Genomic DNA, 25,867 nt, shown 5'->3' with positions numbered 1-25,867 from the left:
ATTAAAATTTGACAGCAGATTTTATATGTCTATAATACTTCCATACATCATTAAACAAACATTAATCATTCAAATTCAAGCTTTGTATGTGTCATTTGCTTACTAGGGAGTATATCAGACTGGAACAGAATAAGACCAGAAGTAATGTACTTAGGCTAAATTCTATATATGAATTCAGTCCATAAATTTTACTGAACATTTCAGTATACAGAATGCCAAGAAATTTAGGTTATGGGTAGTTTATATTAAATAACCTAATAAGATGCTTTCAAATCTAAAACTGCATTCCAGTTTTACTGTAAATCTATCAACGTTTCTGATTCTGGAATACAAAAGCTTCAGTGACTTGTTACGGTCTCATCTGAATTAGAATTATAACAAAGAGCCCTTTAAGGCTTTATTCACATAGTAGCAGGTATCTTTAAAGCACTGGAACAGCTAAAATGCTGTGTGTGAAGCCATATTCCTGCTGCATGCAATTCTGATCATACAGTTAATAAAAAAATTAAATTTAATTCCACAGGTCATCATTAAGATTATAAATCCCCTCTAAATGGGTTGAATACATCTTTGGGAAGACTTCTTTACACTTAGTTCTCCACTGGTCAAAGCGTCCTGGGGCATGAAGCTAGAAAACCAAACCCCTTCCAGTAACTGAGGTCTCTTTATAAAACCTTTTGTGGCAGGTCTGAACCACCTCCCCAGGAAAGCTGGGTCCAGGCGCAGATTTACAACATCGTGCTGCCACCTGGTGGGAATGCCACCCCAAAATCACTGCTGCCCATTCATGCTCCGCACTGATTTATGGCCCACCATAAATACGGACTTACCACTCCTGTTTTCACAATTCTGGTCCCCTCGAAAATTCGAGTAGTGTTAGCTGAGAAACAAAGAACAACAGCACGTCAGTGGACCGGGAAGGGAGGCATTGGTAAAATTGCTTAATCGGTGAATATTGCTACCACAAAACGGGTATGTGGGTCTCTGTAGTAAAAGTAATAACTCAAGCTCGTTTGGTGTTACTCACCTTACTTTGCACTTGTGTCTAAAGACAGATTCATTTCTCTTTAATTACTCAGGCCTGGCAATGCTGGTTTAAGTGCACTGTCAGAAAACACATGCTCTCCTTCAAACTCAAGCTGGATGAAATGTCCTGACTTGCACAGGAAGCAAGAGCACCTGATGATACTACTTTTTTCTGCCCTTATGACAATATTACCATTTTTTTATTGCAATTCATCTCAACTACAACTATAAGCTTCTGAAGAATGTTCTGAAAGCTCAAGGGGATTCTTTTTCTAGGTTAAATCTTGGGTACAGCCAAAGATTAAAAGAAGAGCTCCTTTTTGGGGAGACATGGAAGGAAACACAACATTTACTCCCACCGATGCGTCTCCTCCACTGCTTCAAACACTGGCTAGAGCACCCAAAGAGTATCCAGCAGAACTGTCACTAATGATTTACTCATAACTGTAATTAAACACGTATTGTGGTCAAATTTCAAATATTTTTTTTTCCATTCTATTATCTGCCAAGAGAGGCCATAATCAGTAATATCCAAGTTCCTAACTTCTGCCTGGCACTTAAAATGAAGCCCAAAACACTGTGCTGAGATACTAAGAAGCTGAGAGCTACACAGGAGATGTTGCTTGGATAAGACATTTCATGTCCAATCCCTGTTCTTTCTGCAATGCTGCTAACACTGTGGCATGACACCGAAACACAACTAAATTGTGTCCACAGCTTGATGTCCTTCAGATGCTAAGTGCTAACAGAGCAGGATTAAAACCTCCACATTTTCCAAAAATCACACTGAAAAACGCCTCTATTATTTTGGCCCATATACAGCCTCTAATCCAAGTGACTCAACTCTTTGCTTCGTCTTAAGGATTTCAATTTTTAACTCCCTTCTTGTTTTGTTCTTCCACTACCCATTCCAAGGTTATATCTATAAATTGGAGTGGGAGGGAATGCTCTCAGCAGAGGTGAATTTTGACCACCTTAATAAAGAAGTAGCAATAAATTCCCAGGAGGGAGCAAAACTTTGGCACTTAAAAAACTGGCAAACATCAAGTTCTTCTACCAAATCTCAGCTTTACCAGACTTCTCCAATAAACTTAAAAGGAAATCCATGACAAAGGACAGCTTAGCCTCCAGTTATTTTGCTTTCATTTAAATAGGGATGTTTTGGAAATCACTGAGGTTGTGTGCATGGCAAAACCTGAACGTCTCCGCATGTGCTTGTCAAGGTAGGACTGATCTCCTTTCCTCTTTACATAAAACAGACACCGATCAGACTCACATTCTCCTATAGCTGTGCCTCTGATGCATAAGCAGTCTTTGATGAATTAACTTTAGAACACTATACCAACAAAAGCTCTGAATTCTCCTAAAACCTGACAAACTCTGTCAGCAGAGAGGCAGAGCAGGCTTCCCTGTAGGCAAATGCAGGCAAACCCCCATCATTTCAAACAGGACTCTGATAAAGTCAATGTCCAGAATCCAAAATCAGCATTGTCTACATGCATTCAAACATCTTTCGAAACCATTCCACACCATATTTTGCACTCTGCAAAGAAAATGTTAAACAAACAAAGAGTCACTTAATGTAAAAATATGTATGTGGTTTTTTTACCTTGAAAGAGCATAGTCTGGCTAAAGTCACTACGCATTTCATTTCGGCAAACTGCTTGAACTCTGAACAGATAAAGGATGTCAGGTGAGACATGGCTAATGATGGCCTTCTGTTTAAAAAAAATAGATATTATTCAGTTTTTTACCCCCACAGAACTGTCCACGATCAGTTTGAAATATATAAAGCATTGTGCTAACACAGGACATTTATGCCATGTAAGACAAACTTATAAACAGGAATATTCACTGGTCCGCTGGGAGAGGGCAAGGCCAAAGTGATGCACCCAACCTCTGCTTGCTTACTCTGCCCATGAGAAAGAAATGAGTATGTCCCACATCTCCTCTCATGACAGTCTTCATGCACGGAAATCTGCTTTCCTTACAAAAGAATAAATCTCCAATCATTTGACCTCACAGAAATTAAAATGAGATTTTTACAGGTGGAGATCCAAGTCCCAAACATGGGATTAACCCAGGTAAGTCACTGCATGTTCAAACTGACTGTTTATTTTGCCCAAACTGGCTATGGCAATTTGGTCTCAGTGGCCTGGTACACCATGACGGCTCAGCACACTGGGCTGGGATGCCCCTGCTTTTACTCTTAGACCTGAGATGCTGCCCTGCTGCCTTCCACATAGTCTTTTGTGTTGTTTTAGTCCTAAATCACATCAAGATCATTTCTTGCAGCAGACAGCAGCAGTGGCTGTATTGGTCACTTGAAATACCAGTGATCTCTTTAGTAAAACACTGTCTAGCTTGGTTTCAAGACGGGACAGCCCAACTGTCTCTGCCAGAGCACTGAAAGCAAAACTGCCCTTTCCTCTGAGAAAGAGTTTCCTTCTCTTGCCCCTAAAATAGACTAAGCTGTCATTGCTTTCTTAACCTCCAAGCTCTGATGCACAGCGCAGGGTCTCACTGCGATTTATTTCCAAGCTATCACTCCATCACACCCCCTTCACTTCTAATTATTTCTTTTACATAAAACAGGACAATTTCACTGTGCCCACCTCATTTTTGCTGATTAAGGCTCTCCTCCTTATACCTGATTAATAAAAATCTCCTTAAGAGTGTGAAGTTATGACAAGAGAGAGGTTACAACACATCATAACCTTGGGTGCCTTTCAATAGATTCCTTTCTGATTTCGTGAGGCAGATCGTTCCCTAATGTGACCCAGATAACAATGTCTAGTGGGGAAATTGAAAATATAAATGGAAATGAAGTAAAAGAATCTTGAACTAAGGGAATAAGAGGAGTATTATTGTATAACTGATTGAATGGGCCTAGAGGACTGTGTATTTGAAAAAAAAACCCAAACTATACCAGTCATTAGGAATAACACTCTGTGCTGCTGCATTTTTCATGTGCATATACAATTACTGATTTCATTATTCTAGAGGCTTTCTTTGATTAACAATAAACGGAGGCCTTTCAAATCCGAATGTGTCACTTTGATTTTACATGCAGAGAATGTTAAAGACCGGTACAATACTTGCTTCCACTTAGACAAGAATGACAAGCAGATCAAATCCTAAATGGAGAAGACAGATCGGTGTTTCCATCTGTTCTGGAACTGTCTCACTCTTTCCTCTTTTTCTCCTGCTGCCAGACATGGGCAGGGCTTGTACAGGGCTACTCTGCAATGATCTTATAGCCCTGACCATGCATGTTATACTGCTGGCAGCACCTGCTGCCAGAAACTGCTCCAAAGACTGCAAGGGGCTAGGCACAGTGAAAAGCCTGAGCCCAGGAACAGATCTGGGGGTATCAGACTTTCAGTGTGAAAATCTGTGAGCTGAACACAAGCCAAAAGGTATTCAGAGCCCAACCGCTTCCTGAGCCAGCTGCTTCTCAGCAACAGTACATGAAAAAGCGTCTGCAGATTTAGTCCTTTATGCACTCCCATAAACTATAAATCCACACTCCAGTGTTTTGGGTAGTCGTTAGGCAATGTTCAACTAAAGCTGAACGTTTTGATAGCAATTCATTGTGAGCCAAACACTAGCCTGTCTATAAGGTAACAACTGCTTTCCTCCTCTACTTCCTTCTACTGAGAAAAATAACAATGTAAGGATAGCTTGACACAGATGTCTGGGGTTGACGCTGTGGTTTTACCAGGTCCTTGTCACTGTCCTTGGTGAAAGTCTTCTCCTTTTCATCTTCATTTTTAGTCCAGCTATATGAGATCATGTAGTTCATGATCGGAGGGTGGTAGATGGTTTCTGGTTGGTTCCAGGTTACAAGTAATGCTGTCCTGTTCACAGGCTGCACTTTCATGTTGACCGGGGGAGTACTGCAAGCTAAAAAACAGAAGGAAAACACATGAAGTCTTCGTAAACATCCAAGAGAAAATAAACAGGAAGAACTGTGCCTCGCTCTAAAGAGCCAAGATTTTCTTTAATGCCCTTACCTACAGTAATAGCTTAGACTGCAATCCACTGAGACCAATGGGATTTAATACCACCTGCAGCTGCTTTCTGCTCTCCAGAGTAAAGGAAGCAAGAGAATCCCTTCTCTGCAGGCAGGTTGCTTAGTTCTTGACTTATTTTCAGTCCTGACATTTGCACACACACTTTAAATCAGTCACTTAAGAGCTCAGCAGTGGAACATTAGGAAGTCAAATCAACCTGAGCCCCAGCTTCCCTGACCCACAGTCTCCTGCTGTATGATGGAGGTAAATACTCCTGTGTGTCTGCACACTCTGGAAATAGCTGGAACCTCACTTTATAATAACAGCTTTGAGACCTCACCTGGAGCATTGTGTGCAGTTCTGGTCTCCTCAACATAAAAAGGACATGGAACTGTTGGAACAAGTCCAGGGGAGGCCACGAGGATGATCAGGGAACTGGAGCACCTCCTGTATGAAGACAGGCTGAGAAAGTTGGGGCTGTTCAGCCTGGAGAAGAGAAGGCTGAGTGGAGACCTCATAGCAGCCTTCCAGTATCTGAAGAGGGGCTGTAGGGATGCTGGGGAGGGACTCTTCATTAGGGACTGTAGTGACAGGACAAGGGGTAATGGGTTAAAACTTAAACAGGGGAAGTTTAGATTGGATATAAGGAAGAAATTCTTTAGTGTAAGGGTGGTGAGGCACTGGAACAGGCTGCTCAGAGAAGTGCTAAATGCTCCATAGCTGGTGGTGTTCAAGGCCAGGTAGGGTAGAGCCTTGGGTGCCATGCTTTAGTGTGAGGTGTCCCTGCCCATGGCAGGGAGGTTGGAACTGGATGATCTTAAGGTCCTTTCCAACCCTAACTATTCTGTGATTCTATGAAAATGTGACACTGTTGGATCAGGAAGTATTCTCCTCTTACCCTAGTATGTTTTTGCACATAAGCACATCTTACTTACTTTATTCTCCTCTATTTATTTTCCTTCATAGATTCTCAACTGTTTGACAGTAATATATTACCAGCACAGAGAAGAGTGGCATCTGATGGCCATCTCCTTTTCGTAACAGGCAGGGGGACCCCAGCGCCTTCCACAAGCGTAAGTTGCTGGGGATGTCAGCACAGAAACAGCATAACCAGCAGGCAAAGACACAGCTTCTGCTTAATGCAGACATCAACCCCAAACTTCTCCAGTGAAGACCAAGCCCAGGAACAAACCAGTCTTCACTTCAGGAGTAAGATGTGCCCAGCCCACTCCCAGCAGTTGAAAACACCGGAGATGTATAGGCCAGGGTACTGATGGAGAACACTAGATGGCACTCATAAGCTACCAAAAAAACACATCACGTATAAAGAGTTCAGATTTTCTCCAAGCTTTAAAAATCGTGTTTAAAATACACAATTCAGGACAGATTCTCACATTCTCTTTCCCCATATAAACTCTGAACCAAGAAAAATCACTTGCTACTATACCTAAACACCTAAATGTGCCGTGGCAAAGGAACCGGTCTCTTCTGCCAGGGAGAGTCAAAGTGTCACCCAGCCCATCATGCTGACACTGTTTGCAGGATTATTTTTCCCAATAGGCCTCTTCCATTTAAAGCCAACACATTCAGCTTATTTGTGCTCTGCAGGTATGTGACTGTGTGTATCTTTGGCCATTATTTCACTTCTGAAGAGTCTTGGCAGCACTGAAGGCGAGAAATGTCTGTTCCTATTGCCTGGACTTTGCAGGTTGGTCGTGTAGCTCTAATGTTACATTACTGGAATAGCTACAGCTCCTAAATAAAAATGACTAAATGCTGTAAACACCAGCATTACTAGTTCAATAGAAAAATACCTGTCAAATACATTTGTGCAGTTATAACTCACATTTTGTAGCTAGCCTGAACAAGAGAACATCTATTGCAGAAATATGCTTGGGCAGGAAAGATATTTGGTGTTTGCTCCTGCCATGAGGAGTGACAATCTTGGAGTTCTGCAATAGATCCTTCTGCTCAACCCACAAGGATGATCCAGCAAAGCAAACAAACCCTGCAGTACCTCACATCACTGACAAAATGAATATGAGTTTCTATTTACACTGAGTTTAAGGGAACAAAACAGCATTCTGCTGGCAAAGCTGCAAAGCCAGAAGCAACCTCAGTCTGCTGCCTGCAGACCCCTTTCCTTCTGCTCCCTCCTGGTCTCTGCAGGAAGCATGGCATGAAGGTGGTGAGGACCCAGCCAAGAGAGCACATCTGAAAGTAGACCTTGTTGTCACTGTTTACAGAGCTTCACAATCCTTGCTATGCCTCTCCATGCTCACCAATTTCTGCTGAGATAGGCAGATCAATTCTCACTGACATCACTGCTTATTGATAACTGCACCAATAAATCATAACTGCCCCCTTTTTGAAGCTTTCTGTCACCACAGAATTACCCTTCAAAATGCCAGGCCAGCCTTTATTGTTCCACCTAATCAAATCCAGGGATAAAATGGTTGCACTTCACCCTGGCCCAGGGTGAAGGACTACACAGACCTAGAAAGAAGTCTTACCCAGTCCTTGTCCTCCAGGAGGACATGCAGAGATTTATATACTTAAAGTAATCATGAATTTAGCAGTTCTAGAAATAATTCATCCAGGTAACCTTCATAAGAGACAGAGAGATCTACCTTAATTGTAACACCCCTCTGAACCATGGCTAGCCAGATGCTCTTCAGACAAGGACCCCAAGGCACCCAAGGGAGAATGTCATGTCCTCTATTTCGCGCCACTCTGCAGCCAGCTTTGATGCCATTCAGGATAGCCAAGCAGAGGAAACAAGCTGTTATTTCCCAAGGGTAAATAGAGGACTCACAGGCTCAGTTTAGAGACCCTCTCTGATCCAAGAAAGCCATGAGAAGTTTCAAGCAGCTGAATGACTCCAATGACTTTAGTGGGACAAGTTCTGTGGAGGCCAAACCTCATTCACAGCCAGCTAAAGGAGCCACAATTTACCATCCTGCTATTTCACAGTAAATATTACACATCTTTCATGACTTAGTATGACTTTGCTCCAATTACGCCAAGGCACGTAGCAGTACCTGATGTAATTAAGTAATAACCAACCTCTTCTGTTCAGCCACTTTTTGTAACAGCTTATGAATGGGCAAAAAAAGAAATCTTTTCATAAAATGAAACATATGGTTGCATTTATTTAACCAAACCTGCTCAGGACACAGTGGAATAAAAACCCATTTGATCCAATAATTCAATTTGATGATTTAATTAAAGTGATACATAATAACGCAGCAAACGTCTGAAAGGCAAGAAAAAAAAGTGCAATGATTTGACCATCTATAAAGTAACTGGCATTTTCCAGAGAGCTAATTTTCCTTTCAATAGTCTGTGTGCCTTGGATTCCTGAAAGAAGATTACAAGTATCACAGGCTCCCTGCTTGCTTTTCTTTTTAGATGCTACAGAACTTCCACTGATTTTGCAGGAAGTGCAGCTGAAGGACACACAGAAATGCAGAAAGAGGTGGGGACAGGGAGGGAGAGGTTTGGATCTTCCTCTGAACTGAATCAGGACACGCTAAAGGGAAACACAAGCCTGTGCATCCATGACTGCTTGAGAAAAACAAAAAGAACTGAAACCAACAACCTGCATCATTCCACAGTGACATAGCATAGAACATAGAATCATAGAACGGGTTGGAAAGGACCTTAAGATCATCGACTTCCAACCCCCTGCCATGGGCAGGGAAACCTCACACTAGACCACGTCACCCAAGGCTCTGTCCAGCCTGTCCTAGAACACTGCCAGGCATGGAGCATTTACCACTTCCCTGGGCAGCCTGTTCCAGCGCCTCACCACTCTCACACTAAAGAACTTCTGCATTATATCTGACCTGAACTTCCTCTGCATCTCAGCTGTTTTTAGAAACAAATATTACTAATGCTCTCTTTCAAGTTCTGATCCTAAATGATAATAATATTGAGGGGGCTTTCAGGATATCTTTCTGTGGTGAGCAGATACACGGACTAGCCTTGCATAGGTCCAGCATGACACCAAAGCCACGATGTCCTGGCTAACAGATCATCTGTACCAGCCCTCCTGGAAGCAGAAAAGCCTCACCAGGGCCACAGAACTACATCCTGGAGGCACTCAGCAGCAGGTAAGAGTGTTTGCAGTACCACAGAGGTGCAGTACCGCTGGTGCAGTACCATGGCAGGCATTGATGCCCCAAGCATGGCAGAACTCAGACCTCTTGGAGTGAACCCCCCCCTTCTCTTGGGGAAGACCTGAACTGGGAACACAGCAAACAAGCTGACTTATGGAAACTCATGGCCAAGTCCTGCAGAAGAGGGAGGGTTGGATCTGGAGGAAGCCCTCTGACCTGACTCATGGCAGCTTTGGCCAGCGTTTCCAGCTGTTGACCACGTGTAGGAGCTTGACACACCCGTTTCTCTGCAGATCAGCCCGCTGGGGAAGGCAGGGGCAAAGCCAGCATCTTGGCTGGCCTGGTCTTCCAGGGCTCACTCAAGCCTGGAGAAAAGCTGCTTGCCACTCGCAGACAACTGCAGCATGCTAAGACAGTCCTAAGCGCTGGCCAGCCCAGCCATACAGCAGAGAATTATTTTCTTCATGTTAAAAACATTCCAATGGGCTGGAACAAACAAAATTAATTTAACAACTCCGCATTCATCTCTCCCGTAATTTGATTTGTATGTTGCACTTGGCGACGTAACCTCCATGAGGCTTTCCTAACTGCAGCCTGATAAAGCTTAATCCAAAAGCTCCTGGCAGCTCCATTTCAGAGAGCTGAAAGACAAAAAGGGGGCTCGTTGTTCTGCAGGAACTAACCACTGATATTAAGACACACCCATAAATGCAGAAAGGGCTTTGCAAGAGAACATTACAGCTTTTCCTTCTCTTTTTAAAGCAGCCTACATTGCTCTTTCAAAGACAGAAACGCAAAACCAGCCAAGCTTTCTGGGTTTCATCCTGCTTTTTGCATATGCTACCTGTGGTTATAAAAAGAGATATTTAGGGAAAGACTGTAAGGGTGCAAGAACTGTATAGTCGGTTATTGCTCATATACCTTCTCCCTGTAAAACAGGTGCCTCATACGATGAATCCAGTTGCACTGGGCTCAGAGGGATTTATAAAATCCTCTAAAAATGGTCTAAGCTAGCTCTTCCATGCATAAAAATGTCACCACTTTAAAGGCAGTTATTTCTAGCTGTGCTATGCCCTCTTTTGGAAAATCCCACTCTCTCCCTGCTGCTGCGTGTCTCAGTGATGCCGTTCCTTTCCACAGTACCGTGGGGTACACATTGTGTGAAGAAACCCTCACAATTTTCAGCACAGAAAAGCAACACGCCAATGAAGTCCTGAATCCCTCATGGTGAGATGGCCAGGGATCTTCCAAGGCAAGTGATATGTGAAGGGAGGAATATGTGGGCATCAGGATGTGCCCACAGCATATTATTGACTCAGGACTGCTTAGAGGCAGCTAAAAGATGGGGACAAGGGTCTTGTCTTGCTCTGTGAGGAAGCTCCTGGCTGTAAGGCGAGAGCTCAGTATGGGGGTTTCATGACCTTCCTCCCTGCAAGGGCAAAACAAGTTAGTGGCCAAGCTCTTGGGTTAGAGAAGGTGTTTCTTTCCCCTCTGCCCCAGCACTGGGAAGAGCCAGTCCTGCAGGACAGATGGACCACTTGCTGACCATAACAACACCCAACTCAGCCTCAAGTTTCCCATCTGATTTCAGAGCAGCCTGAAAACCGACATCCACGGCAGTGTTACTGGCAAAATAGCGCACTAAGTTCACTTGGCCCTGCAGCCCCCTGCAGGAACCCGGCTGCAGACAAGACAAAAGTGATGCCACCAACAGAGAAGGGAAGAAAAATACTTTCAACTATAGATACAGCTGCCCTGAAATGTGGAAATACAGGTTATACTGCAATGAGAAAACTCACAGTTGCTCTCAGTGCCATGGCCAGCAGTGTCATGGTAAGGAAAGTGATACAGCGCCAGACTCGGCTACCTTACGTTGGCAAGACTCAGTGGAGATGCTTGGAAAGAGACTTTGATCCATAAGGAACAACAGCATGCTCTGGGCTGTCACATTCAATCTCAGAGTTCAGCAAGGGCTGTGCTCCCAAAGGATAATGAATAGACTACCAGGATCACATGCAGAGACGACACAGGCTTTAACACACAGAAAAGTGCTAGGAGGCATACTTACAATATTTCCCCCCCATTCTCCTTTTAATAAACATTTGCAATTTTTTTTTTGCTTTGCTTTAGTGCATGTTGTTAACTTCTCAGAGTGCTTACAAATGGCATTATTATTATATAAGGATAATTGCTTTAAAGAGAAGTATGCATTTTTCCTTTCCTTTGCCTGCACTTCACCAGCAGGCAATCGCAGGCCCTGGAGCATGCCGTACACACAAATACCTGTGTTCACTGACTTCAATCCACAGGCCGAATGTAGCTAGGAGACAGACTGTTTATCTTCTCTGCTCCTACCTTTCACTATGCTTCAAACCTTCTAGAGGTGTAAGGGACACTGACAGACCCTACACTTGTTTTGCGCCCTGGGGAATAAACTGGCACGTGGGGCACTTCTGATGGAGGGGTTCTGACCAAGCTGGGGTTTGCACTCTGCTGCCTGCCCATTTCTCGAGGTGAACACACAACCAACATCTGGATTCATTCCTGTATGGTTTGCTTTCTAGCATTTGAGTACCTGTGATATCACAGCAGCATACCCTGTATTACTGAAAGGGCTGGACTGTGTGCTTTATTGTGTTGTGTTTGAGCCCAAATAGTTCATGTATTTCACAAACACTGTTTCTACAGCTGTGGCCTGAATCCTCAGCGGGTGCAGATCAGCCTTACACTATCAGATGCCATGCTGGGCTCAACTGATGCCCGCCAAGGATCTGCCCTGCAAGTCTGGTGTTTGTACTGCACACATACACGTGGCCACGCAGAGGGTGACTTGTGTTTAAAATGTACACCTGTGTCCTTATTTACACAGTGCTTCTGATGCAGCACGTGTAATCACATTCAGCAGCACGTGCTACATCAACAGGGGAAGAAAAGAGGATTTCCTGCCAGAAGGACATGGATTTGCCATGTTAGCCAGTAATTCTGTGGGCCAAACAGCTGGAGCAGCAAGTAGGCAGTGCAGAAAGGAATTCCCTGCAGGTATAAACGGAACAAATCATCAAGCTCCCTTACGAGTGCTCAGCTCTTCCAGCTTTAGTGGCAGCTGTGAACATAAACCATACTTAAACTTTCATACTGAATTCCTCTTGCTCTTTTGGTTTGGGCCCTTTATAATATCTAAAAAGGTGCAAGCGATCACTTATTGTTTATTAATAAATGCATTAATAAATCCATGTCTGCTACATACAGGCACTACTCACATTACAACCACATGGAAGTTACTAAAGGTGAAAACAGAACCCTGCAGAACAGAGCCCCTAGGAGGGGAAGCATGAGACTTATGTCAGGTATATCTAGCACATCTTTTTGTACCTGATTCCCCTTCAAAATGGGTCAGTTTTTTCCTGAAATGCTTTGCCTTCCACCTGACTCATCTGAGGCTCTTTGCAAGGCAGCAGCCTGTCCTTTCCTGCTTTTGCATGATGTACTCCAAGACAGCTGCATACACAATGACCCAGCACTGCAAAGCAAGACATAGAAGAGGTGGAAGGGATGAGATAACCGAAGGAACTCACTGATTTCTGCCTAAATTGGGATTACAGCGTGTACTCGAGGTGCACATCAAGAGACTCACGCAGCAGTAGGTGAGTACATATACTTGGAGCACTGAGGCATAGTGGCAGTCGGGCAGGTCTGCAGTGCAGAGATGATGCAGAGCAAGCAATTAGCAGCACAATGTTACCACCCTCATGTGCAACCTTTTGCACTGAGCCTGTCTGCTGAGCCAACAGCAATCCTAATGATGATACATAGATCCATCTGCCCCGGAACACTGTAGTAGGGTGCTGACTTGATTAAAGGGGAATGGAATTAGGAAAGGACAGTCTTCATAACAAAGCGAAATCAAAAAGGGAAGTAGGAAAAGTACAGTTATCCAAGGAATCTGGGAAGGACTTGTTAATAGAATGGCTTGGGCTGGAAGGGGCCTTAAAGCTCACCCAGTTCCAAACCCCTGTCATGGGCAGGGACACCTTCCACTAGAGCAGGTTGCTCCAAGCCCCTGTGTCCAACCTGGCCTTGAACACTGCCAGGGATGGGGCAGCCACAGCTTCTCTGGGCACCCTGTGCCAGTGCCTCAGCACCCTCACCGTAAATCTGTAATGTAATCTATGAAGAAATCTTCCAAGATTCTTCCAAAGGACAAGAATAATCAACTGCAATGGTAAACATTTCACAGGTTAACTAAAACTTGTTCTCGCTCATTTTCATTTCCCCCAAGACATTTAAAGAAAATAACCAGTTATCATTCTGGTTTAGTAATCCCAAGTTAAGATTTCAATCATGCATCATTTTGAATTTAAATTTACTATGCTGTTGTTTTGGACAACAAGATTCCACTTAATGCTAGAGAGTATTTTGTGGTCATTTTGGTTTGACTAAAATATATAAATACATTCTGCAAGAATAGAACTTTTCTGCCTAACACTCCCTTTGGCCTCCCAGAGAGAACCCGAGGGCATGAAGAGACTGCAAAGCTGTTTTGAGAGAGTTCTCATAAAACACAGGCATTTAGAAAGCAGAAACAAATTACTGGAAGTAATAACAGAGGCTATAAATGAGACAAATAACTTGTTCTCATTCAAAAACACTGCCACCAATGCTCTAAACTATCTGCCTCAAAATGATGATGTCACTGCACACCATCTCAGGAGCTTTGGATACTGCTGCAGTGGAGGTGCACTCCAACACCATGCAGGCAGTACCTTTGTAGGAGGCCTTGGTTTAATTTCTAACATCAGGTGCCATGAAACAGTGAATAAGAACTAAATTGCTTTGCTTGAGCAGTGCTGTACCTTTGACCGCAAGTCGATAGTTGGAGCCATGCCTCCAGCGTACAGCACACAGGAGGGAAAATCAAGTATCTTCTATCCATGTTTTAGCAGCATCCAGTTACAAGGACTTCCAAACTGTAGCATTACCACATAACAAAGAACAGCAAGGAAAATGATTGCCTGTGTACCATGAGAGAAATCTCCCAGCTGTTTAATTTGGGAGTCCAAAGCTAAGTAAGTTTTATTAAAGTGAATTTATGACTGCTCATTATTTAACTTAGTCTAGGATCAAAATTAAATATATGTGCTGGTTTTGGCTGGGGTAGAGTTAATTTTCTTCATAGTAGCTGTGTTTTGGATTTGTGCTGAAACAGGGTTGGTAATTCAGGGATGTTTTAGTTATTGCTGAGCAGAACTTACACAGGGTCAGGTCCTTTTCTGCCTCTCATCCCATCAGTGAGGAGGGCTGGGGGTGCACGAGGAGTCAGGAAGGGACACAGCCAGGAGAGCTGACCCCAACTGACCCAAGGTATATTCCAGGCCATAGGGTGTCATGCTCACTGTATAGAGCTGGGGGAAAAAGGAAGGGAGGACATTCAGAGTGATGGTGGTGCCTTCCCAAGTCACCATTAGGTGTGATGGAGCCCTGCTTTCCCTGGGATAGCTGAACACCTGCCTGACCATGGGAAGTGAATTGCTTTGCTTGCATGTGCAGTTTTTGCTTTACCCATTAAACTGACTTTATTGCAACTCAGGAGTTTTCTCACTTTTACCATTCTGATTCTCTCCCCATCCCACCGATGGGAGTAAGCAAGCGGCTGCGTGGGGCTCAGTAGCTGGCTGGGGTTAAACCATGACAAGATAGTACTTTGAGGTGAATTCCCACTGATGGGAAACAGCATCATTTGAGACTCCAGCAAAGAGTAATCAGACACCTTTGGGGAAGTAATCAGGCATCTGTGAAAGAAAACTCTGATGTCAAGAGCCCCTCACGTGGGATGCTTGTTTAAGTGTTGTAAGGCTTGAAGAACATTTAATGAGAAAGAAAGGTTAAAGGGTTGTTTTTTTTTTCAGCATTAAAAACCATAAAGAGCAAGAAACAACATCTGATGGTCCTAATCAGCAGCAAAATAAAATGGGCAAATATTGTTGCACATAGGGTACTTCCCAAAACAAGGAAATGAAACACCTTTTCCTCCTGAATTTCCATGCCTACACCTTTACTGAAGCAGGTAATGTTTTGTAAATACATCTCTGCTTGATGGGACAACATGTGAAAGTAGTAGGGAACATGCAGACTCAGGCTGTTGAACTGGACGGCCTTTTTAATGTAAGAGCTCTATTTGTCCCTGTAGAGCAATGCACACTATTAAGCTGATAAATAATTAGCAATCCCTCTAGCATAGCTGCTTGCAAGCAGGCCATGAAAAGGAGGAGCATGATATGCAATGTGACAGAGCAACACAGTCCTGAGCCACAGAGGACAGGCCAGAGAAACAGCAGACAATTTTAACCGAGATGGTCATGTGTAGAAAATCAAACCCTGTCACTGATACAGGATCTGATGATTATTTTATAAATCCATTCTGGTTTAATATGTCTGTACAGAGAACCTCTAGCTTTTCAAACTTTATATAAATCAGTATCGTAACACTGGTGAGACCTCTTGTTAGCTTTTCAACCCCTGATGATCTGTGTGATTTAACAGCTTGATCCACTGTACACCTTGAATCTCTGAAAGTTTCATCTTCTTAATAAATATTATGGAATCACAGAATGGTTTAGGCTGGAAACGGCCTTAAGATCACAAAGTTCCAACCCCCTGCCATGGGCAGGGACACCTCACACTAGACCATGTCACCCAAAGCTCTGTCCAACCTGGCCTTGAACACTGCCAGGGATGGAGCATTTAGCACTTCTCTGGGCAGCCTGTTCCAGTGCCTCACCACCCTCACAGTGAAGAACTTCTCCCTATCTAACCTGAATTTCCCCTAAGTTTGAACTCATATTGTTGTATGATGGTTTATTATCAACCAGTTGCTACAATTACATAGCTGAACAGTGTTTATCCTCGATGGTATATTTCAGAAATAAGGTATTTAAAGATGATCTCTCTGGTCTCTTGAAACAACTCCAGTGTCAACTTAAGAATTAAGCTCAGCTCATGGGGCCTGATACAGTCTCGTGTGTATGCTTTTATTCCAGTCATACAAGCAGTCCTCAAGAGAACTGTCTGAAGTCAGCTTTTGCCAACAGGAGGAAGGAATGAGATAATGGAACCAAAGAAGCTGGTTCTTGCTAAATACTAACACAAAAGGAAAACTGGAGTTTTCACTCCCCAGTGGAAAATCAGCCCTCTACACTATTTTGAATTAACTAAATAGTTTCGCCACCTTGTACTCTGATGATGGAAAACACCTCCCTCCCTTCATTGCCTCTTTTCAATTAAAAAAGAGGAGGGAGAGGAGAGTTGACTGCAAAACAAGAAGTTGGTAACATTTGCACTGGCTAACACACTGGATCCAAATGCACTGACAGTTTTGGTTTCCCCAAAATAGCCTTTCCCAAAAGACATTTTATTTACCAAATGCCACCACTTACAGGGCCTTGCTAAGGAAATAGTCAGAGGACTGGCATAAAGCGAGGAGTAGTCTTCCTCTAGTGTATCTGTAGGTTATGCTGCTGGTCAGGGTTCTATGACCTGAGGTAGCTTTGATAGCTGGGAGAAAAGACATTCCTGTTCAGCGCCAAACTGTTCAGGACAGTGCATTTGTGAATGGGAACAATGCAGAGCTGCATTGCTTTGTGCTGATTTGAAATTCCCTATTCACCAGGGAATTCTGAAAATGATTCTGAAAGTTATGCAAATTGCTCTGGGCACATTTTCCTCCCAAATAAGAAAGGCTTACATAATGAACACTGCACTGTGTTCCAGATTAGCAATACTGCCCACAGACTTAATAGAGTGTGACAGAGGAAACAAACTGCAAAGATTCACACCGACAAACCAGCCCAAACTTCCCCTCCAGAGCTGAAGACCATCACGAACCATATCACCCTGCAGCAAGTAAAAGACACATTCTTGTGACCTTGCCTTTTTCTACAACACATAAACCTAAGGACAGGGAGGGCAGACAACAGCCAACGTGTGACAGCCATTGGTCACATTGCTTAATGCAATGTGGAAAGCATAGAGATGCAACTGTAAGGTGTGCAGAAGGATCTGCATAAAAATAAATGTGTTATGCTAACCCTACACTCCTGTATTTGTATGCCAGACTGCCTGGCTGAGCAGCACTCTGTGCGCTCAGCTCCTCAGTACTTTTGCGTGAATGACACTATTTATAGAGAGGCACTGTATTTACTAGGTGAATAAACAATAGGTTTTGCTTTCACTCAAATATTATGACTTCAACTCCTTTTATTTATATGTCAGTAGTTCAGAACATGTAGTGGACCAGGCACATCATCACTGCTCACCATTGTCAAAGAAGGGGCCAGAAACATCCATGTCGTTATATCTCTGGAACAGCTATAACTCATCTTGTAACCTTTGGAGGATACGCTACAATCCATTTCATGTTAGCAACACTGCAGCAACCTATTTATTTTTGAGTTCATGAAAAAATGCACCTATTTGCAGTGTCCCCTGGTGTGCACACAACCCAAAAAGTGACAAGTTGACAGAGTAGGTACAAAAAGACTGGCTGCCCAACCATTAGCCTCCTGTTGCAAAAGCTCAAGGGAAAACAAATCACCGACTCTAGGATTATCCATGCCATTAGATGGCATGCTGAATGTTGTCAGATCACGGGAAGTGCATCCCCCCCAACTGAGAGGCTCTCTTGAGCATGTCCTAAGCTTGAATTCCCAGGCAGGCATGAGTACAGAGCATTAGAGTACCTGGACATGATGGAAGAAGACACAGATAGAACCAGGAAACCAGTCCCCAAGGATGCAAGGTGTCAAGCACCCAGGTACCAACCTCTCTAAACATGGACTAACAGCTGTGCAGCTCCCTTGCTCCTGTAGACTGGCTCACATCATGTTAACTAAGCCATAGGTGCTTGGCTGAATCTGGGCATTAAGAGTTCTTAAAGATCAAAGTCAATGAGAATCTTTCCAATTATTCAAGTGCTCCTTTGACATCAACACTTCCAACTTCAAGGTCAGCTCATTAACTACAGACCTTAGTGTTTATAATGGTCTGTCAAAACTGTGGGTCTTAGTTACTTACTGTGGGGGTGAAAATCACCTAAAGCATTTTTATAATCCTAAAAACCATCCAGTGCATCAAAGAATATGCAGGCATGTGGCCCAAGCAGTAAAATCTTCTTGGATGTTATACCACATGTACCAGAGGTATCTTAGCTGCACTCAGAATGAAAACTAGTCAGTTTTGTCACTTCTAACATAAAGCAACCGATTAACTTTCATCACTATTCTGGGTAAGTAATGTGTACACAGGATATACAGGACATACTGAAGAAATACATATCGACACATGTTGCTGTTAAAACACTGATTGAAAACTGCAGGCCAGAGCAGCAGAGCGCAGCAGGGTTTCTTCGTTCCCAAGACCTCCTCCTGACTTCTAATGTAAATTCTCCATCCCAAGGATAACTTTAACATACTTGAGATTTGTGTATGTGTATATTTTATATATATAAATATGCATGCTCACAGAATAATGAACCCTGAGGAATACACTCTTCCAGCACTCTCTTGGGAAGGTGAAGCTGTTTTCATGATTCACATCATCTAAAAACTATACTCTCTGTGCCTGGCCAGGTGAAAATGACAGGTATGAAAGGGAACCTTGTAAATCTGCTTAGCTGTTTCCTTCTGGCAAACTGCCCTTCTCTTCTTTACCTCTACCCAGAACTGGTTCAGCACCAACCACTTCTCGAGACTGAAGATGGGGAAGTACATGTCATTCTTCTGCCTTTAAATAACACCATTCAATAAAATAAGGGCAAATAAAGGTAGTAAATGATATTTATTTCTGGTCTTATTTTATCCAGCACACATTGCTATCAGAATTGTTCATGTGCTCCTCTAGCTAGAGCTGCCTGTGCCAACATGGCTGCAACCTCCCTCTCACCCCCCTCCGTCCAGCTCATTATCTAGTGTCTGACAGAAGCAAGTGCCAGCCGCTCTACAAAAAGGCACATGAAACACTCCAGCAAGACATCAGAAAATCACCTGCCTCTAAGGAAGAGTTTTTTCCTCCCTGCCACCATTACAAACAGATTGATGCAACGCTGACTTAAAAGGTCGACGGCTCTTCAAAAGTCTTGTTACTGCAAAGATGAAACCCATAACCATATCTGGGTATGCTGTTCCTATTCAAACATGCAGGGAGCCAGTGCTAATGGGGCTGAAATTTTATCTCTGATCTTGTCTCTTCATGTTCCTCTTTTTGGCAGGGATTGCTAAGGTCCTACGGCCAGTTGGCAGAAACAGGGACACTGCCAGTATGAGACTCACATGTTCTGGGGCTTTATTGCCATGGCACCTTGTGACAGCAAGCTCCACAGGTAACTGCAGGCACCCACAGGACTAATGAATTTATTGACACTTACCAACATGGAATGCCTGCTTAACCTCCACTATTTCCTTAGTAGCTTACAGCTATCCTTGACACCCTTTGATCACAAAGGAGACAAAAGGCTCTCCTATTAGTCAAGTGCAACATTCATAAGTGCAATCTACCTTTGGAAGCTTCTGTGCCGAGTGGATTTTCCAAGAGGTCTGTCATATCTTGTCTCCAAGCATCCTTCACAGCAGACTTGGACACTTTCCTGTTGTTCAGGCTTTGCTGTGGTCGGAAGTTATTCCTCAGGTACTCCACGGACTTGACGTGGTCTTGCTGTTCAGTGGTGAATATGGAGTAGAATGCCTCCAGCTGACCGCAGCCATCATGGCAGGGGAGAGAAAGGACATTAATTAGAAAAACAATGTACTGAAATCTGGGTGGCTGATAAGAAACTAAAATGGCAGGAAGTTAAATGTTGATGCCAGGACTGAGAAATCACATGGGAATTCAGGCTGCCCACTGAAATCACTGCCAACTGCCTTATCTCAGCACAGCGCTTATCCTGCCCAACAAGGGAAGGCCTTCTATCAACCTGCGGATGTCTGTCATGGGCAGGGAAACATGTGCCCTTAGACCCCTGGTCTGGAAGGATTTTGTTTGACACAGCCTTTCCAAGCCCTCCTCACCCTGGCACCGCTTTGTTTCAGAGCATCACGTCAAAAAAGTGCTTCCAGGTTATCCCACCACAAGAGCCTTCTCCAGGACAGGGCAACGCTACCTTGTCTCTAAATACCATATGAGCTTTAGCTGCCAGGCTAAGCTTCTCAGATAGCTATTGCAGCACTTTAGGCGCAGTTAGCATAGATTCCTCTTGGAATATGTTTCTTCTGTGGATTCATATTTGAGCTATTTCTAATAAAATGGATTAACCTGTAAGGAAGAACTTTCCTGTTACTTCAGAACTTAGTATTGCTTAGAAAGAAGTATCTAAGGCAGAAATGTTTCCAGCTAAATTTTTTCTCACAGCTATCAAGTTCAGTATAGCATTTGCTAAGAGTCTGTTGCCGTTCTCATCCAGAACTGGAATGAGTTATGTTGCTGCTGGAACAACTAAGCACGACAGAGCTGAGAAGGATTCAATCCCCATACTGTTTGCATAAACATCAATTACATATATCGATAATATGGATTTTGAGAGTACAGGATCTGGCCCAAAACTTTACACTCATAGCTTATTGACAGCTCATTTAGAAAGTTACACCCTTTTCTTTAAATGCAGCTGCTCTAAAAGCTATACAGGAGCTGTCAGAGTCCTGAAACTTGCATCTAGAAAAAGCTATCATTGTAGCCTCAGTTGACAGTACTGATAAAAACAACCAAAGAAAGGTGTAAAGAGTAGTCAAGCACTTCCACTGACTCAAGAAGCACCCACTACCATTAATTTCCCTTCAAACCAGTAACCATAACCCCCCTTTTGCTGCTGCTACCCACCCTGTCCAGTCTGCTGGGCTTGATGATGGTAGTTATTAGGCTGAAATCTGTACAAATCCTCTGACCTCCAAGGCAGGAGTGAGTTAATTTTTACACATTTCAGTCCAACTTAAGTCCCCATGAAGTGGGTGATGCATTGAGCCAGCTGACGGATATATGTATAGGAATGTTACCCAATGTGCTCCATGTGGGAGCAGCACATGGATAGCAGGAGGGAAAACGGATGGACCTCATAGCTCTAATCCTGAGTTTGGGAACTCTGAACTACAACATAAAACGAAGGGAACTGAGCCCTGCTACTGGCAATCACCTCTGAGATAACAGCACAACTTGTATGTTTTTAGTAGTAGCTTCCCCCTAATCACAACTACTTTTACTGTAAAAGCAGGGAAACTGAGGCAGGGGGCAGCAGGAAGGGATCAGCCAGTGACCAGTTCCCACTGCAGGCAGGGAGCTCAGGTACCTCTTCCAGCCTTGCAGGTACTGATGGTGGGATCTGGACTGTACGTTTTCTGTATCTCAGATGAACGCTCTATTACCTGGTTCCCAGCTGCAATTCTCTCTCTGATTCTTCAGAGAAACACCTTGAAAAACCTTGAAAACCTTTTCTAATTATTAACAGGAGCCTCTCGGAAGCATTGACAGATTGGTTAAAAATGGGATAAAAGGACTATTATCTTAGACTTCTGTCTTCAGGGGAAAAAAACACAACCCAACAGATGAGCCCTTCTATGAAAGCACAGACCAAAACTCTTGTGAATATTTACATATCTTTTACACTTCTTATACTGGAAGCAGTTTCGATGAAGCCAGCTAAGAGGGCTTAAGGTTACTTTTTAAAAGCTCAAGATCTTGGGCAGCAACTGCTTCTCTGAAGTCAAGTCTCTCGGCTTACACATCCATGACATCAATTGAATTTTTAAACTTCCAGAGAGAACTTCTACAATATTTTCTTCTGCCATGCTACCTTGGGGAGGTATAATTGCATTTTAACAACTGCCAATTCAAATGCGATTTTTAACCTTCCCCTTTTTATGTGTTGAAGTACAGATAAGTCATTTTAACTTCACTTTTACTATAAAAATATTATCTACATAAATGAGAAATTAATTTATCTATAGCTGCTCGAAAAAAAAGCTGCAGTCAAGGAGCTACATTCATGCTCTTCAAGGCAAGGAGTACAAGAGCTCCTGTTCAGCAGAAGAAATGAAAAGCTGTTGTAAGACTATTGTAGATACAGGGAAACCTGATCTAAAACTCCAAGTCGTGTAATTACAAACCGTTAAAGCCTGATATGCACAGTCTTCTATGGGTTGGATATACAAATGGCAATTAAAAATACTGAAGGTGTTACAAGCACAATGAGATACTCTGAGGCATGCATTATAAGAGGTAGTGCCATGCTTTGGGTCACTGAATGCACTTAGCTTTCCAATGCATCTGCAGGGTGACACAGCTTGTCCTGTTTTGTTCTCTAATTATTAGGAAAGACGATGATGATGGAGCACTGAGAATAAAATAGAGAAGCTTCCACAATTGGACCACTTTAGTACTGTCCTTTTTATAGCAAGGTATTTCAAACAAAAGCAAGGATTTAATTGGAATGGCAACAAAGCTTAAACAATATCGCTTTCTTCCTCTGGGATTACAGGGCTGCTTCACAGGGTTTGTGATAAAGGAGGTTAAACTGTGGCAATGGATTATACTGCACTGTTGCTGTTAGAGGAACAAATAATAACCATAGCAATGGCAGGGTGGCAGGCTTTTAAAATACACCCATCTAGAGCTGCCAAGGAGAAGAATACTATTACTTATTCCACATGTGTTGTAGTATCAATGAAAGTCTGTCTACACACAGAATTCCCAGCCCTTCGACCTCACATGCATGCATAAAGCAGCACAATGCCAAATTTTAAAGGCTTGACTCGGCACAGTTATTACTGTACAGCACAGGAAAGAAGCTATGCCAGGATAAAGTACCTTTATACCATTAAAGTGATGGCCATAATTTGGATTTACCACTTTATTTGCGTTTGTTTAGAAAGCAGAAAGTCATAACCCACCTGATGCACATACAGGATATAAAACTGAGCATGGGCCAAGCCTCCCAGCCACCAAATAATAAACAGTAAACTTATTGATGTAGGGAGAAGCTACAAGGGATTGCAAGTATCCTGCAGGCAAGGACAGAATTCAAAATGATCTTGACAATCAAACAGCCTGGAAAAAACAAAGGGTTCGATTCAACCAGGACCATGTGCAAAGAGTCCCATGCTGCAGCCAGAGCCATGGGTACAGGAATGCATGACACGCTCAGCACTGCTAGAGAGGGTGCTGGGGAAAGCCTCTAGCAATAGGGTTCCTGCTGGCCAGGAGATGAACATGGATAAGAACATCATGCTTTTGTGAAAAGGGAAAAATAACACCAGCATGGGGGGCTGGACACGTGAATCCTGCCATGACCCTCAGCCTTGGGAGGGTCGTGGCTCAAGCACTGCGACTAGTTTTGAACACAGCACTTCAAAATTGATGAGAATCTACAGGAGAAGCAATGGGATCCAGAAAACATGAAAAAAAAAAGCCTGAAATCTCTGAGAACCAGCATCTGTCAGTCAGGATCACCCAGTGAACTGTTCACTTAGCTTTACAGAACTGTGCATGCATTCTGCTCTTGTGAGACCCTCCCTGGAGTACTGCATCCAGCTCTGGGGACCTCAACATAAGAAAGATGTGCACCTGGTAGAGAGAGTCCAGAGGAAGTCGCAAAGATGCTCCGAGGGCTGAGGCAGCTTTGCTAGAGACAGGATGAGAGATCTCTGCCTGTTCAGCCTGGGGAAAGCTCAGAAGAGACCTTAGAGCAGCTTCCAGTATGTAAAGGGGCTGAGAAGAAACCTGGAGAGGGGCTTTGGACAAGGGCCTTGTATGGACAGGACAAGGAGGAATGGCTTTAACCTGCCAGAAGGGAGACTGAGATGAGCTCTTAGGCAGAAGCTCTTCTCTGTGAGGGTGCTGAGGTGCTGGCACAGGGTGCCCAGAGAAGCTGTGGCTGCCCCATCCCTGGCAGTGTTCAAGGCCAGGTTGGACACAGGGGCTTGGAGCAACCTGCTCTAGTGGAAGGTGTCCCTGCTCATGGCTTGGGTCTGGAACTGGATGAGCTTTAAGGTGCCTTCCAACCCAAACCATTCCATGATTCTATTTGAAAAGTCTGCTTTCAGTGGCTTTTGCCAGTTGATAAAAGGGAAAACTAACTTCAGCAGGATGGCTTTCCGAAGACAACAGTCTCACAATGTCAAAATACACTTAACTGGTAAACATCCGATTCCATCCAGCCATTTCTTGATGGGGAGCATTCTTCTCCAGACAAATCCCAGACATTGTGACTATTTGCATTAAAAGCTACTATGTGCTAATTTTAAAGATTTGTGCACCAGCTCTCTGAGCCCATAATGGCAGCTTTACTGTGTTGTAAAAACAGTTAAGCATGGAGAATTAATGGGAAGATGTCTTTTCTGCTGTAATTAGTTCAAATTACTAAATCTAAGCAGAACTGAAACCACTCGCTTTACTTAGAAAAGAAAGTTTCAATTAAAAAGAATAAAAAGGAACTCCATGTAAATATTTATATCATCGCTTAATTTAATCTTCACAAAAACAATAGCAAATAAATCACTGAAAGGAAGCCAGGTTTCATGTTGTACTGTCTTCTTAAGACCGATGGCTCACGTTCAGAAACAATATTGCTTAAGAGAATAAAAGGAATGACCAACACTTCCTTTTTTGTCAACAGAAACATTTTTTGTTCTCAAAATTACAATGGGAGGTTTCAGAAACACCCTAAAGAGGACAAATCAAGAGATGGACAAACAAAATAACCACACCTGATGGTAAGAGATGGGAACGGGCTTCCGGAAAACGATCCACTCCACAATCTCGCTACACGGAGGAGTAGTCAGAGAACCTGCGTAGCGGTAGTAACTCCCCAGCGATGTCGGGAGGAGCTCCCTCAGCACAAAGGGATCCAGAAAGGTCTCCTTCTCTGCAGGGAAGATTGACAAGCAGAATTACACTTTGGTTCTTTTTACATGTCTTTAAAGCAGTTGATAGGCGGACTAACAAGGTGTAACGGCAACATGTTTTATCATATATATATAATGAAAGGTGAAAACACCCTATCAGGAAGTCTCTGTAAGAGTTGATGTGTTGATTATTAAAAGAGCAGCTAAAATGCTAGTCAGTCCTATACCCACCACACACACTCCTACTTTGAATGCGTGCAGGTGTGAAGTGCCCTTGTTATCCCACCGGTTTATGCTAGAATAGAAATAACACCATGTTTAGTGGCTTCACCACTCAGTAAATGGCTTTTCAGCTTCATGGCAGTGAGGGTTCACCATGACCCAGCAGGGACGCAGCCAGGCTGCAGTGGTCCTGCTTGCTGCTGCCTGACCAGAGAGCACCAATTAGCACATCCATCCCATCCGCACCGGTGAGGGAAAGGGATGGAGGAGCAGGGTCAGTTCCTCTGCAGATTACTGAGAAGGAGAAGGCAGCACCATGTTGAAGAAATTAGCTTCAAAGGTAAAACTACTGCCACTTCTCCCTAACCCAAGAAACTCCCTTCCCAGGGTCCATCAGTCTGGGGACAAACCCTTTGCTCTGAGAAGCTCCTTAGACAGCCTGAAATGCAAACCTAAGCAGTGAAAACATTCAGCTTCAAGTAACAGTGACAAGCTGGTAATATTTAACACTGTGAGGAAAAATAAATAAATGAAAGGAGGGAACGGCTGCAGGCAAACAATTTCCCTGCCATCCCTGAGCATTTATCCTCTGCAATATAAGTTG

At 43.4% G+C, this 25,867-nt stretch overlaps 1 protein-coding gene across 3 annotated transcripts in view; it reads right to left on the bottom strand.

The window, feature by feature from the left end:
* The window catches only part of PTPRG (protein tyrosine phosphatase receptor type G), a 404,913-nt gene that overhangs the window by 76,130 nt on the left and 302,916 nt on the right, over nt 1-25,867 (bottom strand). For all 3 annotated transcript variants that reach the window (XM_061472858.1, XM_061472855.1, XM_061472857.1), the window contains exons 8-12: nt 24,904-25,061; nt 19,711-19,903; nt 4,748-4,932; nt 2,636-2,744; nt 831-880 (exon numbers count right to left, since the gene is read on the bottom strand). In XM_061472858.1, coding sequence (XP_061328842.1) covers nt 831-880; nt 2,636-2,744; nt 4,748-4,932; nt 19,711-19,903; nt 24,904-25,061 — 695 coding nt within the window. The remainder of the gene's footprint in view (nt 1-830; nt 881-2,635; nt 2,745-4,747; nt 4,933-19,710; nt 19,904-24,903; nt 25,062-25,867) is intronic.

The sequence above is a fragment of the Pezoporus flaviventris genome, unplaced genomic scaffold, assembly GCF_033815535.1.
Source record: "Pezoporus flaviventris isolate CSIRO_AGI_PZ_B2104156 unplaced genomic scaffold, CSIRO_AGI_Pfla_v1 ptg000073l, whole genome shotgun sequence".
NCBI classification, from domain to species: domain Eukaryota; kingdom Metazoa; phylum Chordata; class Aves; order Psittaciformes; family Psittacidae; genus Pezoporus; species Pezoporus flaviventris.
This window is presented reverse-complemented; position numbering and strand designations above follow the sequence as displayed.